Here is a 19,106-nt window from a genome sequence, read left to right on the forward strand (position 1 = left end):
CAGACATGTAAACAAAAACGTTGTTTTTAAAAGAGTCGTTTTCCTTTTGCATCCGAGGTGATGTTGTGTTGTTTTGCGTTTCTGATTCTGATACCAACGACCCTGTTGGCTTGCAACCTATCGGCCAATCAGAGGCCCCCGCCTGTGACGGCCCCTTTGGCCCCACCTCTGCACGGGAACCCGATCCTAAAAACTCCACAGGGTCCCTTTAACTCGCCTCGTCGTCATCGTATTGCTCTTGCAATTATAATGAAGCAACTATTAAATTAAAAAGTCAAAATGCTGGTCAGCTGACTGTCACTCTTGGATGGAACAAATAATAAAAAAATCAGTAATTTTTTTATTGGGAAGCTCTCGTGGTCCCTTCTTCGCCCATCGACTCGAAACAAACACGAAAATAAAAAAGGCAAGTGTCACAATCAATTCTGACGTACAGCACAGTGACGCACAAAGTCACACAGTACCAACAGCATCGTTTTTGATTAAAGGATTACTATAAGGACACTTATGCTCCAATCTGTACAGGTAAAATATTTCCTTATTCATAAAAATTTCTTATAAAGTGTCGATGCAATTAACATCAAAAATTGCATAGCCATCTCTAATCCGTTTTCTCTGGCGGACTGCGTACACTACAATCACTAATCTAATCTATGTCGCTGTAAATGAGAGAAGAGTTACACATTTATCTGCTCAAAAACGATATAATTAGAGTCAAACATTAGGCCGCCTCCATATGAATGGAGAGCCATGATTGTACTGTTCAGGTCAACAGGAAATGATCTATTGTATGCATAGAAGCAAATTCGATAGGAAAGTACAAAAGGAAACATTGTGTTAAAAAGGGAATTGCATTCAACAGCTGCCTATTGAGGGAAAAAAATGGATCGTTTAATATAGTTGTAGTAATGGCAGCTTAAATTCAATTCTTTGGCGTTCACTTGTGCAGAACTGTTTTATAATGTTATTCCTATCCGAGTACCGATTTGCACCGTATCAAACACTAAAGAATGAAGAGAACGTCCTCACCAACACACAGAGAGCTCATGGCTTTTCTAAATACTGACGCAGTCATACACACACCCAGCACCAGCAGGGCAGCTTGTGCTTAACATTTTGCATGTTCTGGTGGAGTCGGACTCCATTTTAGACCCCAAAAAATTGGGCCTGCAAGCGCGCAAACATGGCTAGAACACGCTGGTTGACGATGTTTGTGATATGAGATAATAACACTGAGTGATGATGCATTTCTGAACTGTTAACCGGTGGATTTGATGTCACTTTAAGCAATTTGTTTTGAGACATTTTGAGAAACGCTTATTTGCTTTCTTATAGAGAGTTAGATGAGAAGATCAATATATGGTTTAGCATGATAAGTTTAGCTTAGCATAAAGACTGGAAACAGGGGAAACGGCTAGCCTAGCTCTGTGTACCAGCGCCTCTTTTTTTATATTTAATTTGTACAAAAACAGAAGTTTAAAAGTGACACGTTTCTGTTTACTTTTAGTATTTCTTGGCCAGAAGCCGCTTATTTAAAGAAAAACTTTGGACAGAGCCAGGCTCGTTGTTTTTAATGCTAAGCTAAGCTATCCGCCTTTTGATTTTAGCTTCATATTTAGCGTACTGACATAATAATAATTTACTAATTTTATATGGCACTTTTCCTAACAAGGTTAAAAAGTGCTGTATGACATGACAGTGGCATCCTCTAACTCTCAGTCAGAAAGAGTATGAGCGTATTCCCCAAAATGTTCCTTTAACAGCACAGAAAAACTAAAATTGTACCGAGTCAATACACACATGTATGCAGGTGAAAGTGATGCTATTGTTACTGAAGGTAAATATTTATATATAAAAAGGGATATACGGTGTATATATGCTGAGGAATGCAAGCGTCTGTGGATCTGTATGTTTGAGAGAGAGAGAAAGAGAGAGAGAGAGAGAGAGAGAGAAGAGAGAGAGAGAGAGGGAGAGAGAGAGAAAGAGAGAGAGAGAAAGAGAGAGAGACAGACAGAGAGAGACAGAGAGAGAGAAAGAAAGAAAGAAAGAAAGAAAGAAAGAAAGAAAGAAAGAAAGAAAGAAAGAAAGAAAGAAAGAAAGAAAGAAAGAGAGAGAGAGAGAGAGAGAGAGAGAGAGAGAGAGAGCGAGAGAGGGTTATCACAGTGGAGGTGACCGGGCGGCGGGTTGCTCAGAGGTCAGTGGTGGCGTTGGCGGTGAGGTCCTGGATGCGGCTGGAGTTACAGTTTCTGCAGAGGACGTGTCCGTCCAGAGGGTAGCAGCCCTGGTTGTCCCCCTCTGAGAGCAGAGAGCCGCAGTCCTGCAGGACACAGATACTCCGTTCAGTCCACAGACACACAACAGAGCGATTAGCCAATGCGCTCACCGATCGGACACGTTCGAGACGTTCCTAAACGAGACGCTGGCTGCTGCTCAAAGACACAGCCAGCGTCCGGGTTACAGGAGGATGAAGACAGTGTTTTTGGTTTTCCAGCAAAAACAAGTGTGGCAAATGTAGACCGAGCTGTTATGTGTCAGATACATAGTTAATCAACAGTACGGTAAATGTAAGCATTGGATCAGACTCAGACTGGGACATTTCTAGATGGTAGACATGCTAAACATGTTAGCATTATGACGTTAGCATTCACATATGTATGTATATATATATATATATGTCGACCTCTCTATCTTTTACATTCTCTTTTATTTTCTATAAGCCTTTTCTCCACTCCAGCCCTTTTTTGTCGAGGCATAATAGTAACAATGTTATCTAGCTCTGCTCTGATTGGTTCGTTCTGGGAGAAGATTGACTCTCAATTATCAATAATAAGATCCCAAATGGTACCCGAGGGAGGATTGTACTTGTCTCTTGCTCTGCTCACCGACGCCTGAAGAAGAGCTCTTAAATGAAAATGTTGTCTCTATTAAAGTGCCCTGTGTGGACCTTTAGTCTGACTGCAGCCTTCAGAGCGTTGTTTGATCTACAGCCTGGAGAACAGTGTGTGCTCTACACTCTTCTTACAGGGTGATAACCACACAGACAATTTCACACAACACTGACACACACACACATTATTTTTCTCGCTGTCTTCTAACACGGGGTTACACTCTCAACATGTCTCTTTCTCACACACACACACACACACACACACACACACACACACACACACATGGACGCTGTGAGAATTACAACTCCATCTACTCTTGTCTCCCTGGTGACAAAATACCTTCTCTTGTTGAGCCCCCTTCAGCTGAACTAATCTGCTTTGCTTTCCTTTGACCTTTATGTCAGCCAATGCTCCGCGTAGGCTCACAGCGGCGCGGCTCGGCGACAGCGTGACACGTTACCTCTCTTCTTTCGGCCCGAGCACGCAGCGCCTCGGCGACGCTCATCAGCCGGGCGTCTGACAGATGGGTTACTATGTAAGTCTATGAACTTTGCAGAGGGGAGACGGAGAGCTTGTTTCCAGGCAGGTAAGTGAGGGATGATTGGCTCTCGCTGGAAAGGTGACTCGGGGGGGACGGTTATGTACGATGCGCCTTCCTGCCGGAGTCACCTGGAGCTGGGCAACACGGCGCACAACCGGCGGCGCTAATTATAGAGCTCACATACCTGAGGAGATAGAACACATAGAGAGCATACCTCACAGCGGTAACACTGCACGTGGAAGTCGCGGTCCAGCGCCACGATGCGGACGGTCTCCTCCTGGCCCGGCGCCGGCATTATGGGCTCGGAGCACACACAGCAGCGCGGAGCGAACTTCCTGCGGAACAGAATCATGTGACATAAATCAGCTCTGAGCAGCAGCAGATGTTGTGACATGATGTGACACAATTTGAAACAAATGTCATTTGTAATAATGTTGCACTGAGTCATTTTTTGAAACAGTGTACACACACAAGTGGGGCTGCACCCAACACCGTGACTTAAATAATGAATCAACTTTCAAAGAAAATTCTGGCTTATGACCCCTAAAAGTACTTGCTCTCATCTTAATTTTATTTGAATAACCTTTAGAAGTCTAAAAAAGTGAAAAGATCTTTTTTTTTCTGCTTTGCTCCCCTGCTAATAAGCCCTCAGATTTATCCTGTGACCCCTCGTACCCACATGGGAACCGGTCTTTCAAACTGGTTCTGCTCTTCACACGAGTAAACAGAGGCTAGATTATAAAGACAAATAGTGCCTTCGCTTTATGACACAGTGAATTAAAGTAAAAAGGCACAGCTTGTGCATTATTTCCTTCGTTTTAATTATTTATTCACTCGACCGTCGAGGTGGCACTAAAAGCAAAAATTTCCCTTCTCTGAAATATTTCATATAAATATATTATTATGGTATTTGAGGAAAAGCTAAACATAGTAGGGCTTCAAATACCGGAACTGACTCTCGCAGTAACACTTTCAAATCAGCAACTCTGGAAATGCCTTGGGCAGCAAGAGGTCCGTCCAACATTAGGATCGTTGAGGATATGAAAAGCACGCACGAGATTTCAGGTCCTGTCAGGCGACTGAGGGCCGGTGGACACTTCTATTTCTGATGCTGACCGAGTGCCTGAGAATCGGGAAGTGAGGGAGTTCGTGTGGCTTTGGGGGAACCACGGCCCGTACGGTGTTAGCCAGAGAGAACGCTCCGGCTCTGGGCGTGACTGTTCCTCGACACAAAGGGCTGTTCAGGTCACACTTGTCATGTGGAATTAAACGACGGCCCGGTGCAGCTACTCCACAGAGCAAAAAGCTGTGCTCTCACACCGAGAGCCGGCTGTTTACTTCTGTTTCCCTTCTGGTCACTGAGCAGAGGAACATTTCTGGAAAGGTGGCGGTTACGCAATCGGTGGAGTGTGACACAATGACAGGAATGTACTATTAAATTCATGCCTGCAGACGCGTCTCATAAGGCCATTGGGCTTGTGACATTGCCCGCAATATTCTCCCGAAAAAGGAAGTACTTAGATCTCAGATTGATTCGGCTTAAATATACTGTATATTGCAGCTGAATATGTCGGATTTTAAAGCAGCATTAGTTGATTTTTTAGCCACTTGGGGGCAGTAGAACAAGCTGTAAACACAATTCAATTTATTTTGTATAGCCCAAAATCACAAATCACAAATTTGCCTCAGAGGGCTTCACAATCTGTACACATGCAAACAGGAAATAATACCTTTAACAGGGATGACTTTCCTTTTGCAATGATGACATATCACCTCGTAGAGTTGTTATGGATGTGATTATCGAAGTGTTAGCAGACAAGTTACCTATTTACACATCCCACAGACATGGAACGACGTCAGCATTCATCTGGCGAACACGTTTCTACGTGAGGTTATCGGAGCTTGTTCGCTGAAAACCGCCTCGTTTGGATGAGAGCCATTGGAGTGAAACAGTTAAGCTGCTCGTTGTTCAGCTTTACGACCAAAACGAACTTAAAGACGCTAAAATATTCAGTAGAGTTGAGAGGAAATGCTGAATCACGTCTTTGATGTGCTACTACAGGTGGCCCCTTTCACATTACAGAGTCATTCGGTCTGTTGTTGACATGAAAATATCCATTTGTGCAGCTTTAAATGAATGTTGTACCAACGGTTTGCTGGTTTTCTGTCTTACTGGTAGCTAGATGAGAGGTTGTGATTAGCTTAGCTTGGTAAAAAATACTAGAGTCGGAGTGAAACTGCTCACATGGACAAACAATATTAATGCTTTGCTTGGATTGGATGAAACAGCGAGAAGCTAGCTAGCTAACAACTTGTAACATATACAGTAAATATTACAATCTCGAAGCTATTTCAAGGCTTTGAAATTGGAAAATGAAACTAGACGTATATCACTGCTGACTAATCAAATATTCTCTCTATTTGAGCTCCCTTTTTGGTCTCCACCAACTGCAGAGGGAAATATCTGTCTCTTTAGCTTCTCAACGCTCCACTACGTTCACCAGCTAGTGGCTAAATGTGTCTGTCTGCAATTTGAAGCTGGGCAGAGATCTATTGTTGAAAACTGCTGGCTGTTGCATCTGGAAAAAAGAACGATGAGACTGAATCAAACATCATAAAACCAAAACAATAGGCTGAATGACGTTATTAAAAAGGTACAGTGTGTAGGATTTGGCGCCATCTAGTCATGAGGTTGCAGATTGCAACCGACTGAAACGTCCCAGCGTGTCCGAGAACTACGGTGGCCTTCAGGTAGCCCGACCTGGGCTACTGTAGAAAGATGGCGGGCTCTGTGAGGAGGCCCGGCTCCCTTTATAGACATGAAGGGCTCATTCTAAGGCATTAGACTCACCTCAATGACTCTTATTTTCAGTAGACTGTACACTAATAATAACATAGTTATGAATAATACATTCCATTTCTGCCAGTAGAAATGCTACACGCTGGCCTTTAAAGAGCTGAGTGGTCATTACATGAAGTCATTTGATCCATTGTTGATACAAAAGTATAGATTTTTTGACTTGATGAAATCCCCGACTACATACTTGTGAAAGTCCTCGATGCAGTGGATGTGGTTGGAAGCGTCCACGGTGAAGGGGATGCCGTCCAGGCTGCGGTGGCACACCACGCAGGTGAAGCAGTGGGGGTGGTAGGCTTTCCCCGTGGCCCGCAGGATGCGCTCCATGATGGGCTTACTGCAGATGGTGCAGGTCTCCAGGGTGTTCTGTACACACAAAACACACACACACACACACACACCCACATGATTACACAACAAACCTGATGATGAGTTTAGTGAGTGTGATGATTCATTTTCAAAGACCCTTTGAGCTCTTGTGTACAATTAGCACTTGTCTGCTAACGGATTTTAAACCAGCGTGAAACATTTTGTCAAGTTTCTCTGCACATTTTTATTCCTCCCAGCTTCTGTGTTTCTTTTTCTAAGCTTTTCCGTTGCCGGTGTTGCTCTCCAGGTGGCTCGGCTCCCATTCGCGCCCCGCGCGACGAATAAATCCACACTCAGGACCTTTAGCTCGGCTGTCCTCGAATGCCTCTGAAGCTGACGGAATCTGATTAGCGCTCCCGTCCAAACACAAACACGCAGTCATTTTTCAGCCGCCCTCGCCGGCACTTCATCCTCCCGTATGCAAGAGCGCGAGCAGTAAATATTTCCACTTTGTGATGACTGCAGGTTTTCTGCAGCCAAGGCGACTGGGCAAGCGGCCCGCGGGGGGGACGTGGCGGCCGCCCGCCTCTGACTTATCTGTGGCATCTCTCTTCTTAATATCTGCCGGGAGACGCCATTTGTTATTTCAATATTTCATAAATAACGACCGCCTCTCTAAACAGCAATGCAATTACTAGGGATGGATATATCATGCGAGGGTGATCAATGTGCGGCCTGATGTGGCAGTGTGAGGGCAGACGGGCCCCCTGCTTCTGGTTCAGGCATTTCCTGGATCTCTGAGTCTCTCTCTCTCTCTGCCCCCCCCCCTCCCCTCCCCTCTCTCTCTCTTTCTCTGCGCTTGGCTGGGCTAAAGAGTGCACGGTTCAGCTGCTCCAATTGGCTCACACTGTAGTAGCGAGCTGCCTCAGTGTTTCCAAACAAAGCTCGGGGTGTGTAGCAACACTGCGCCGCGTCATCGGCTGCCTCCGGGACGCACCGCTGGGGCCCCCCGCCGTTTAAGATGACACTTCTGCAAACCGCTCGGCCGAGGTGAACTCCCTCGCTCGTGTCCGGCTGCGGAGCACGTGCGGTGACATTTGTAGTCTGCACGCTAATGAGCAAAGCGGGGGGGAGGTTCAAAGAAAACTACAACGTGTCGGCGGAGGGTGAGAGGGCAACAGATGACGGCGGCTGATGTCTGACTGTCTGGCTGTGGAAAAAGGTGGTTGAAAAAAATAATTTAAAAAATGGCCGCTTCTTCAAAGCACTTCAGGCATTATTTCATGAAAAGCAATGTGTGCAGACAAGCTCAGCATTCTTATTTGTCTCTTCTTCTTCTTCTTTTTTTTCTCTCTCCCCTCCAAGACGGTAATAGAAATAAACATTATTCCCAGGGCAACATTTGTGTATAAACAATGTCCACATTGCAATCCTGCTCGATCCTGGAAGTGGAATGAAGCCTTTAATGAGCTCGCTGCACCGAGCCCTAGAGGTTTGCCTCACGCACGCACGCGGAGACAGAGAGAGAGGTAGAGAGGGAGAGAGAGAGGTAGAGAGGGAGAGGGAGAGAGGGGGGGGGGGGAGAATATATTTGCAACCTGAGAATGTGAGTAAGATGCTGGGGCCAAGTAGCACTAAACCATCCTCAACTCTTCCTCATCTGTCTGCATTCCCACTTACTTATTCTCATCTGCCCTTCACGTGGGAATACCTTGCCCTTGTTTAGCTTAACTAGAGCATATGATTTCACGGCACACAGTTCCTCCGGGCCATTGTAATGAGTACAGTGCTCAAAAGACAAAAAAAAAAAAAAATCCCCCTCTTTTCTCTCTCCGACGGTGAGATTCTATGACCTCAATTCATTCGTTCTGCTCAGCCTGTGTTGTTGTTGTTGTTTCTTTTATTTGCTCCTGCCTCCTTTTATTTGGCGTGAGGTGACATTTAGCAGGGCCTGTTACACAAGCTGATGTCAAAACAGAGAGCGTACGCGGGGTCTGTGTTTTGGGCTCAACCTCCACAGATGGTTTCAGGATAATCGGCGTAAATCACTTCATGCCCTGTCTGTCACACATCCAGGTTCTCTGCACTTTGCCACTAGAGGGCTGTATATGTCTGCAGATGTCCGGGTTTTTTTTTTGTTGTTGCTTTTTTGCTTTCCCCCCCTGACTAAATGTGATGTATTCAAGCATATGTATTCTTTTTTTTTTTTTCTCCCATCCCTCCTCTCTCTCCCTCATACATTTCTCTAAGTGTTTGCCCAGAAGGCTAAACAAATGTCTAGGCAGATGAGGTGAAGTGAATTTAGGTCAGGCAGCCCTCTTGCTGAACCGAAGGGGCGAGTGGAAGTGCGTTCGAGTCAATTGTGGCCCCCTTTTCTGTTCCTTGTGAGCCGTTAGCTTTTTGCTAAAAAAAAGTGATATCATGATCTGATGTTGCCCCGCGCGGTCCGGCCCGGCCCGGCCCGGCCCGGCCCGGCTTCCCGCTATTTAGAAACGGGCTCCCAAACAACGTTTGACACAGCGGTCTGTTGGGATGAAGGGTGTGAGGGCAAACGGAGCGAGGGAGACAGAGAGTCAAACCACTCACAGTCTGTTTAAGAAATGTCAATAGAGCGGTTATAGAGTTCACTCATTTCTATAGTCAAGGCAGCTCATTTCTAACTTTATTGGATTAAATGAGAATATCTTAAAATTAAGACAGCTGGTAAACAAAGAACTATTCGATACTTAAGTTCTTTTAAACACAGACTATAAGAATTAGGACTACAACGTTTGGATTCATCGGCAGATCATTTTCTCAATAAATCAATTAGTCTGAATAGATTATTCAAATTTCCTATCATGTGCTGTAAGACAAGCAGCAAATCCTTACATTTCAGCAGCTGGAACCACACAAATGTTTGGCACGTTTGCTTGCAGATGGACGATTAACAGATTCTCATTCATGATATTTCATGACATTTAAATGGCGCTTGTAGTCTCGAGTATTGTATGAAAACTGTTATAACATGAATCAATACTTGCAAGGGGCCAAGGATCCATCCCCAATTCAAACACTACACATGGTTCAGTCGGTGGTGTGTGCACAGCTCCAGGTAAAACAAAGAAACACTTTCCATGTGTGCCCGTAACAAAAAAACAACAACAAAAAAAAAAAGGGTAAACAGCTGGAAATCTGCTGTGGCACGTTGCTAAGCTGAAGCTGTTCACCATCTCCGCACAGCACCAACACCATGTTTTTTTTACACCTATGCGTACATTTTTTTTTTATTATTTTCCACCCGGCCTCGTCGGGGCTGACAGGAGGCAGGCCGGACTTCGGCGAGACTGCACGCAATTTATGAGCTGGCACGACGAAACCCCTCAGAGCGGCGCCAGATTTACAGATGATCTGAATCAGTGTGCGCGTCCAGACGGTCACAGAATGCGCCGGTCAGTGCCAGACCACGCTGTGTGAATTAACTACACCCTGCTGACGGTAGCTCGGGTCGGTGTTGGACAACATTTTGTTGGAAAGAAAGGCCCGAGCGCTGCTGCTGCTGCTGCTGCTGCTGCTTTCCTCTGCAGTGAATAAGACGCACTGACTTGGTCGTGAACTGTGAGTCAAAACACTGACCCTCCTACTTCCTGAGGGAAGGTGTCCGCTGACTTAATGGACCTCGACAAGCAGCCTCCCTCCCTTTTATCGCTTCAAGTTAATACAGGGAGTTTTAACTGGTTATGAAACCGTCTGGATGTAATACCGATGCCTCTATAAGACCTACATGCTGGAAGTGAACGAGACCGTCAGCGAGGAGATTGGCTTTTTCCACAGTTATTCCTAGTGGCTGTTAGTGGCCTGCAACATCAAGACCAAACGATTGACGGCACGCAGGCCGTAAAGCTTTGTTTAAATTATCATGGTCAACATGTAAGCCAGCTAAGAGGAAGCAGGAGGAGATGTTCTTTCGAGAATTTAATTTTTATTTTTTACGTTATATTTGTGGTTCTGGCTGATACTGGGTATCAGGTCCTGGGTGCAGGGACTTCCTGGACTCTGGAACCCCCGTAGTAAAACCACAAATGATCATTTTCAAAACTACAACTAATAATTGTGTGAAAAAACGAGCTTTAGTTCAATTCATTTTGCTACCTTTGGACAGGATAGATGATTCTTCCGTTTTCCATGCTTTATGCTAAGCTAGGCTAATGTGAATGTTTTGACTCGGCCGACTCTCGGCCCTGAAAGTGAAAAGCGTATTTCCCAAAATGTCTGAAATGCTCCTTTAAACGCGGTGACAAAGAAATGACTGCTCTGTAGCCTCAACAATGATGTTTTAAAGCTGCTTGCTGACCATCAAGAAGAGCCCACCTAACCTTCCTCCATGTGCCTGAAACACACCAGATTCATTCACACTGTGAATGCAAGGGTCTTCAGTTTACAGTACGTGAGTGTGGGTCTCCTACTGTACCATTCCGAAGTGCTTTCACCAGGAAGCAGCAGAGTTACCTCACTCACAGCTGACTTGGCACCAGCTTCAGTTCATGCATATTTAAAAAGACGATTTGGCAAGACTGCCCGCATGTCAGTGTTTACAGACACCGATGCCGCTGTGTGAATACTAATTGCGAACTCAGGTTCCAACCACAACATTTCTGTCACAGTGATATTTGTGAAAGTGATAGATAAACATAGCAAACTTGCAGTAATTAGGATTGATTTTGTGAGATACATAAAGTCAGTTTGAAGAAATGACTGTGGTCGAGGTCAAAGGGAACGAAAAACCCAACTTGTTTTCCACATTCTTGAGCCAAAATCACGGGAGGTCTTGGCCTGCAGAAAGCGCAAGAAATCTGCATCGTTCAAGGGAGGTCGGGAGCTCAGTTAAGTCTCCACACTGTTGCGAAGGGATCGCGGGACCACCTCCCTCCTCTGAACTGTGGTCCGCTCGGCCCGCGGAGGTGGAGAGGTCTCAAGTGTGTTTCTATCACCTGGTCGGTCGAGCATCTCTCCCGCTTCCACATCCTGCGTAGGTCAACAAGTGAGCCACCTCCTGCCGTTTGGCCTCCCTGCGGTCCAACTCCCCCGAGACCCCCCCTGACATGATCCCACCCCCCCCAGCCCTTCACATTCAGCTTTACATATCAGCGATTGCTTTCCAGTGACCGTCTCTCGCTTGCGTCCTGCTCATCTGTCTGTGTGAGCACATGAAGATGTCTTAACATGACCCGACTCCTTTACGGAACCCTGTCGTTTACGAGCGCGTCATGTGAATCTGCTGCCTGGACGCAGTCGACTGAGGCGTGTGTGTGTGTGTGTGTGTGTGTGTGTGTTTACGCGTTGGGTGTGAGCGAGCATGTCACGCGACGGAAAAAGCGATTCCCCTAATGGTTTTTTGAAAATCGTCGGCAGACGGAGCGTTTGTGACACTCATCTGCGTTCACGCCAGTCAGTCGGGGGACGAGTGCGCCGAGGTGTCTCCGACCTGGAGCGGCCCTGCTGCCTCAGAGTGCAGGTCCGCCCCCGCTCAGCTCAGCTCGGCCCAGTCTCGGCTGTGGGATAAACTCACACCAGGTTAAGGATGTCCGGCGCATGCAGGAATGGGACTCCATCCTGTCGGAGCTGCCCGTCACGATTTGTCATTTTTTGCTTTTGTTACAGCTGCCTGGAGGCTTTATGAGCCTGAGGATTCCTTTTCACTGGCGGCCCGCTGTGCAGGTTTTTTTTACCTTCTTCCGGTTTCCGAACACGAGTTTCCGCAAAGTCACAAATGCTGCACGGGTCAACTGAGATTCAAATATGCATCCATCCTGTCACGCTCAGCTGTGCGGCCTTATTCGTTCGCGCGCGTTTCTGGTTTTAGCTAAGTGCTAATATGGAGCCGCGGCCAACATGAAGGGACAGGGCCGACGCACACACGTCATGCCTCGCTCAGGCCTTTTCTTTAAAGAATAAAAGGGGGCGGCAGGGGCCTTCTCTCTCTCTCTCTCTCTCTCTCTCTCTCTCTCTCTCTCTCTCTCTCTCTCTCTCGCTCTCTCTCTCTCTCTCTCTCGCTCTCTCTCTCTCTCTCTCTCTCCGGCTCGGGCAAAGTGGCTGGCCTGCCCGTCTGCCTCTCCGCCTTAAATTCAGCTCCGCAGCAGAATGTGACCCCTCTGGACTTTGGGCAATGTCTCCTGCTCTGGTTACAGAGAGAAACTGACAAAGAACCCCGGCAGTAGTTCTCTCATGCCATGAGTTGGAGTGACATTGTGGTGGGTCAGCACTGGGTCACGGATATATTTTTCTCCTGCTTTCTCCTGGGTGGAGGGAGGGAAGGGGGGGGGGGGGGGTTGTGTGTGTGCGCTTAGACCAAAAACATGAGTGAGGTTTAGAGGGACCCGGTGTTTGGAATCGCTCCCTCCTCCTTTTGTCCAAACAGCGTACTCTAACAACAAACACTTGTGCTTTTCATTTACTCGCTTGTAACGGATAGGACTGCCGCACTTCCTGTAGCGTGGATCAGTAATAAGAAATAATGACCTGCTTGAGTTCAGTGGGCTCACACCCACTGTACAACGGAATTACACACACACACACACACACACACACACACACACACACACACACACACACACACACACACACACACACACACACACACACACACACACACACACACACACACACACACACACACATAATTGTCTTGGCAAGTCTGGAGACGCGCTAAGATGTGAAACCCTATTCATGCAAGTGCTATCTAATTGGCTCCCTCCTTTGAGGAATTAGACCGAGTTAATCACGTCTGAATATACAGAACTCAATTAGAACTCCGCGAGCTAATGCAGACAGCCATGAATATTTGATGACGCAGTCAGCAGAAAAGCCGAGGCCGCTCCGCGTTGGTGCCTCAGACGTCGAGTTAAAAAAAACCTAAAAAAAAACACAGCAGCACCGACGAGCAGTAAACGGGGGGGGGGGCTTAACTCACCACGCTGGCTACGAGCCTCTGGATCCGGCTACCTGCGTATCCATCACGTGGAGGTGACAGGTGTGTGGGTGGCGCGCCGTCATTTCTGATTAGAGCCGCCCTTACCGTCGGCGTAGCAACAACGCAAACTTTTGTTTTCTCTGCGTTGTGCTGTTTACGTCGCCGGGGCCCGGCTGTGAGAGGAGAGATCCGACTGCGATTGGACGTATTGAATCGCGTAAGCCCTCTCTCAATGACGGCAGCGGCCTCGGGGGGAGTTCTCGGGGATATCCCATTGTTCGGTGGGAGAGCAGTCCGCTACGATGTGCTGTGGAGGACATCCATTACCAGCAGCCCCGATACAGCTGGCGCCATGCCTGTCGCCTCCGGGTGCTGCGCCACCCTCCGAAACTTCCCTTTCCGATCTAGACTGAATTGAGTTCGGTGCGTTTGAACTCACTTGTAAAATTTGGTCAACACGACCAGAGCAGTGGCTTCCCACCATTTTTTTTTGGGGGGGGGGGGGGGGGGGGGGGTGTTACACAGCAATAGGTTTTCTAGCTGCTTGTGAAACTTGTGACCAGGTGGTGACACACTATGATAGCTGTGAGAACTGTGCTACAACTGACTCAGGTTGGTGGAGAGGTGTACTCTGCTGCAGCCATCCGAATGGTTACTTTCCAATTAAGCATGAATATATTGACATATTTTATGAATCAGAACAGAAGCCCTACTTCTTGTTGAACTAGTTGAACTACTCCACAATGGTTGCGCAATACAGCACCTGCTGGCAAGTGCAGAATTCCTCTGCAGGATATACGTTTTACATTTAAAAAGCACAGTGTCCTTCGTATATAGTGACGAAAACCCCCCCAGTTAATCTGTTCAACGCTACCGAGAACAAAGCAGGTATCAAAAAGCCCAACGTCAACCCTTTCATCTTGTCTCAACATACTGGATTAGTGCCCAGGATTTTTTTTCCTGCACAGACTGACAGTTCAAGTTTACCCAAATGACGGAAATCAATTAAATCTTTGGAAGCAACGTGGAATTGCTGTTTTCTGGTCTCTGAGAATCACTTCTTTTTGGCTGGGACTGCTCCCACCATCAAAGCCCATTGTATGAGAGAGGGAGGCGCCAGGTCTCTGAGGGGAGGTGTAGTCTGTTTATCCCGTATACACCGGAAAACTAGTGCACCAAAAATGAATCAAACATCGGAGCCTCCCATAATAAAAGTCACACAGTTCCTTCATTTAGTGTATCGACAGTGAGGAATAAGATGAGTGTACCGTTGCTTTTAAATAAAACCTGTGTATTACTTTAAATTGCATCAACGTGTGCATCAAACGTGACTGGGGCTGATGCAGATGTCTGTATTTTCTTCTCTGAAAACACTTAGTAGAATCATTAAAAAATAAATAAATACATTTTGAAATAAGACTAATGTGGTCAGGAGAAGAAATCAATAAAAAAGAAAAAGTATGCTTTTAACAAAAGCCTCTAAATGTGGAATATTTTCTCTACAACGTGTCTAATGTGCCCGTTTGGAAAAAGGCACCAAAGTCGATAAATTGAGTCCCACAGAAAAGGGGCTTTCTTTAAGAAGGTCCTTGCTGACGATAGAAATTCACATTAAGAGTTTGTGCTGGAAAAAGTGAGTCCACGAGTAAAAATTAATTTCACAAAAAAAAAAAGAAAAAAAAAGAGGAAGCAGCCCAATAGTTGAGACACAAAAAAAAAGAAAAGGCAACATGAATGGAGCGAGCGGGCGAGAGTGACAACGCCACTTTACAAGACAGAACAAACAGACACGGGGGGTTAAAAGCTCATCAGTCAATCATCAACGCTTCCTGGTGACTGGCAGGTCAGGGGCTGCCGCCTGCACTTTACAATGGCCCCGAATGGAAAATCTGTCGGCGGAGCGCAGCCAATGAGACCGAAGCCCATTTATTTTAAATAACAGAGCCAAAGTACAACACCAGATAATGAACGTAATTACATTCAAGCGACTTGGCGTCCGTGACCTTGGTGGTCTTGGAAATTCTGTCAAAAGAGGCAGAAATAGATTACGTTTTTTTTTTTTTTTTTTGTGTGGGCAAATCCCTATCTCTTTTATTACTGCTCTTTCAATAGGAAGCTCCACTCCTGACGCGACCTTGTGTTACTTACATCAGTCTCATTACGGTACACTTAAACCGGCTGCACTTTAGATGATCTACATTCATGGGAAGTGGTCGTACAAACAGTAAAGTGGGGATGTGACTCTGCCTCAGACAGGGAAGCCTTTTTTTACCATTCTGTGGTGTCAGTTTTGCAGATTGAATGAATCTGTTTACCTGCAGAAAAACCTGAAGCAAAGGGCGGCCGTTTTAAAGTCAAATATCTAAACCCGGCTGAAGGAACGCTGCAGGAATTTGCGAGGAAGTGGTAACAAAGCCGGCATGGAGGACATCGAATGGACCTAAGAACAGTGGGCTTTGCAGCCTGTGTAAGCAATTAACCTCGGTGACACCGAATCCCACTAGTGAACTTCTTCAAAGACCAGCTGAGCTATCAGACGCAGGGAGAGTCCTGGCTGCTCTCAGCTCTGTTCACTAATATGCTCTCCTGGTTAAAAGCAGACTTGCTAAAGAGAAATGAGACATGAAATTTCTAAGAGCATAATTTCAAATGTGGTGACATTTCGGGTCGAATTCTTAAGACGGTATAATGACTGCTGGGACATAATGACTTCATTTGCTTTGAGAGATGAGTCCATGAATACGGCGATAGCTGCTTTTAGTTGAGTGAATATAGCGAGAAACGAGCTCCCATGAGTAGAAACGTTAAAGTTAACGTCCCGAAGGTTTCCGTCCTGGTTTGAATTGGCGACGCCGGCGGTTACCAACATTAGCAGCTAAGTTCAGATTAATACCGCAGCAAACACTCTCTGAGCAGCTACTTAGTCGGAAATACAAAAGAGGAGCAACAGCCAAACAAACTTGCGTTGTTTTAATCAAGAAGTCAATATTAATTGCGACCGCGATTATCGATATTGTGCGGCTGCAGCAGAGTGAACAAACAGTGAGCCTGAGCAATAAAAAAAAAAAAAAAGAAAAGAAAGGAAAACATGAAGATTTGTTTCCTGTACAAATCCAGCGCAGGAATGGCGGCCTCCGCCACCGGCAGCGGAAACGATTATTTTGAGAGGTTAATATAGAATGTTAATATGTTGAACAAAAGGTGCCGAGAAAAAAAACAAAACGCAGGTCATGAATAGCATTAGAATGTGTTTTAAGTCATGTTTCTCTCATTCCAACCACAGAGCACTACACCTCGACGTAATCACACACCACATTGCGCTCTTGGCCTGTCAAATTGCAGCACTTTCCCTCTAAAGTGCAGCACTCTTCTTGAATGTATTACACCTCATATCTCTGCTCTCATCAAGCCCCGACTGAGACCGTGTTCTTCAAGAATGTAAAGAAGGAGAGAAAAAGACGCCCCGAACCTTCAGCTTTCTGCACCTTGATGTGCATTTCAGTTAGATATCTGTGGCTGTCTACAGAGGTTCAGTGTGAACCAGGGTCCTCAGGTTTTGGGTCAACACACGACAACATTCTAAATGTCACATTATTGGATCCTCAATTACGAGAGCGATTACTAGCTAACGTGGCTGTTACGGTTAAATACTGTTGTTACGTCGTCCCTCCTCCCTCACTGGGCTCCTCTGCTGTTTGTGAATTTCCAGATGCCTCGTGATTCATTCGTTACAGTTTTACAGATAAAAAAAAAGAAGAAGAAAAAAACACATACAGTCAGCAGCAATACTTTGAATCCTCTGGGGGAAAAAAAGAAAGTTTCACGTGAGAGCTTTCTTGGAAAACACTTAGCGGCACTAAAAGTCAAAACTGCTGTCTCTCAGTAACAATGACGGACGGCTCGCTGGGCGGCGTTTGCGCGCCGATTCATGCTTTGAGTCTCATGTGTGCAAACAAGGAATGGGGGAAGCTGTGTGGACACCTCAGGCTGAGAAAAGATCAGACAATGGGACAAAATGAAAATAAAAAAACATCCCAATGGCGACCCGATGTTGTCACATTAGCACGATTACGTGCAAAACGAGACATTAATCGGACGTACGTGGGGTTTGTGGTTGTGTATTCAAATAAGCAGCGATAAGTCCTCCGCCAAAGACAAAGGCTGATCACTGCCCTGCTGTTCGCGGTGTGACTGAGGCTGGTGACACTGAGAGAGATAGCAGGGCTGTAAAATCAGGAAGTACACAGGTGACAATGACAGATGCGGGTGAGCTCCTGCACATTAATAAAAAGGAATTAACGATATCTCAGGTACAGCAGTTTGAACGAGGCAAATCAGCCGGCGGAGGAGGAGTGTCTTGCGAAATACAAATGCCGGTATTGTTCCACAGGATATGTAAAGCCGCTGATCGCCGATTCTGATACATGGCAGACAACTTTTCTTTTTGTTTTTGGATGGCAATCAGCCTCGCGTGCGCAAATGTATTCCGGCAATTTCTGACAAAGGGATTAATAGATTTTTGCATACTGGTATACAGATTCAACACAGTGAGTTTCCTCTGGCACCTGTTGTACCTGCAAGACATTCTGCAGTGTGAAACCAGAGGGTGATCGATGCATGTGTTCTATATGGGGTGAAAATACACTGTACTCATTACCGTTTCACCAATTTAACTAACATCTATTATGTAGTTAAATGTAGTTTTCATTTATTCTGTATCAGAAAATGCATTAACGTGCACACATAACATTGAATTAGTCCAAAAGGCAATGCAAAATCCAAGCATCCTAGTTATTTTTATATGATTTAACACATAAAATCTGAATTTAAGGGGCCACTGTACCAAGTTTACAAACCAAGTTCAGTCGGTAGATGTGAAACAGAGTTAATGGGGGTCTGAGATGCTGCTGATATAATGTTGCGGGTGGAGAAGAGAATGACAATCTGCAGTAAAACAAAACAGATTCACAGTGTGTCGCTGCCGAGAGAGATTCCTAGACCGAGTGACTCGGAGGCTAACTTGAAGTTTCCCTCGTTCTCTGTGGGATATGACATTTCTCTGCAGAGACTCGACTCTCACGTTCACTAATCGTACGGAGGCATATGACCCTGAGGATGGGAATAAAAGAAGAAGAAATTACTTTCATTAAGAAATTCAGATTTCCCCCATCCTTTTGATCTTGTGCCAGAAGAACATTTATGCTGATGAAATGCATAAATAAAGTTCTTAAATTATCCCGCTCCTCTTTAGCGCGTGTATCAAGAGTTGGAGAACTTCCAGACGAGACAACTACAATCTCGGTGAGTGCCTCTGAAAAAGGGGATGATTTAAGAGATGGCCTGCCACTGGTTTTACTTTACTGGTAAAGTGCATATCGAGCCGTTTCCTGCAAGTGATGTGGAGGGAAATATCGTGGATGTGTCAGAGGAATCAACAATATCGGTGTGTGTTTGAATCCGTTTCTTCGGGGCAAACAATCATCAGTGCAAGGTGTTTACTAAGAAGCAACTCGGTTATTTTGAAGCTGCCCTGGTCAGAAAACATGCTTCATGCTACCACAC

The 19,106-nt window shown here is 45.8% G+C and overlaps 1 protein-coding gene across 2 annotated transcripts in view; it reads right to left on the reverse strand.

The window, feature by feature from the left end:
- Nucleotides 1-320: 320 nt before the first annotated feature.
- Nucleotides 321-19,106, reverse strand: part of lpp (LIM domain containing preferred translocation partner in lipoma) — a 138,796-nt gene continuing 120,010 nt past the window's right edge. For both annotated transcript variants that reach the window (XM_068707847.1, XM_068707848.1), the window contains 3 exons: nucleotides 6,474-6,652; nucleotides 3,644-3,764; nucleotides 321-2,317 (listed from right to left, as the gene is read on the reverse strand). In XM_068707847.1, the coding sequence (XP_068563948.1) occupies nucleotides 2,189-2,317; nucleotides 3,644-3,764; nucleotides 6,474-6,652 (429 nt within the window). In that variant the 3' untranslated portion in view covers nucleotides 321-2,188. The remainder of the gene's footprint in view (nucleotides 2,318-3,643; nucleotides 3,765-6,473; nucleotides 6,653-19,106) is intronic.

Source organism: Cebidichthys violaceus, unplaced genomic scaffold (genome assembly GCF_023349555.1).
Source record: "Cebidichthys violaceus isolate CVI_PGR_0920_01 unplaced genomic scaffold, fCebVio1.0.p SCAF_13, whole genome shotgun sequence".
Taxonomy (NCBI): domain Eukaryota; kingdom Metazoa; phylum Chordata; class Actinopteri; order Perciformes; family Stichaeidae; genus Cebidichthys; species Cebidichthys violaceus.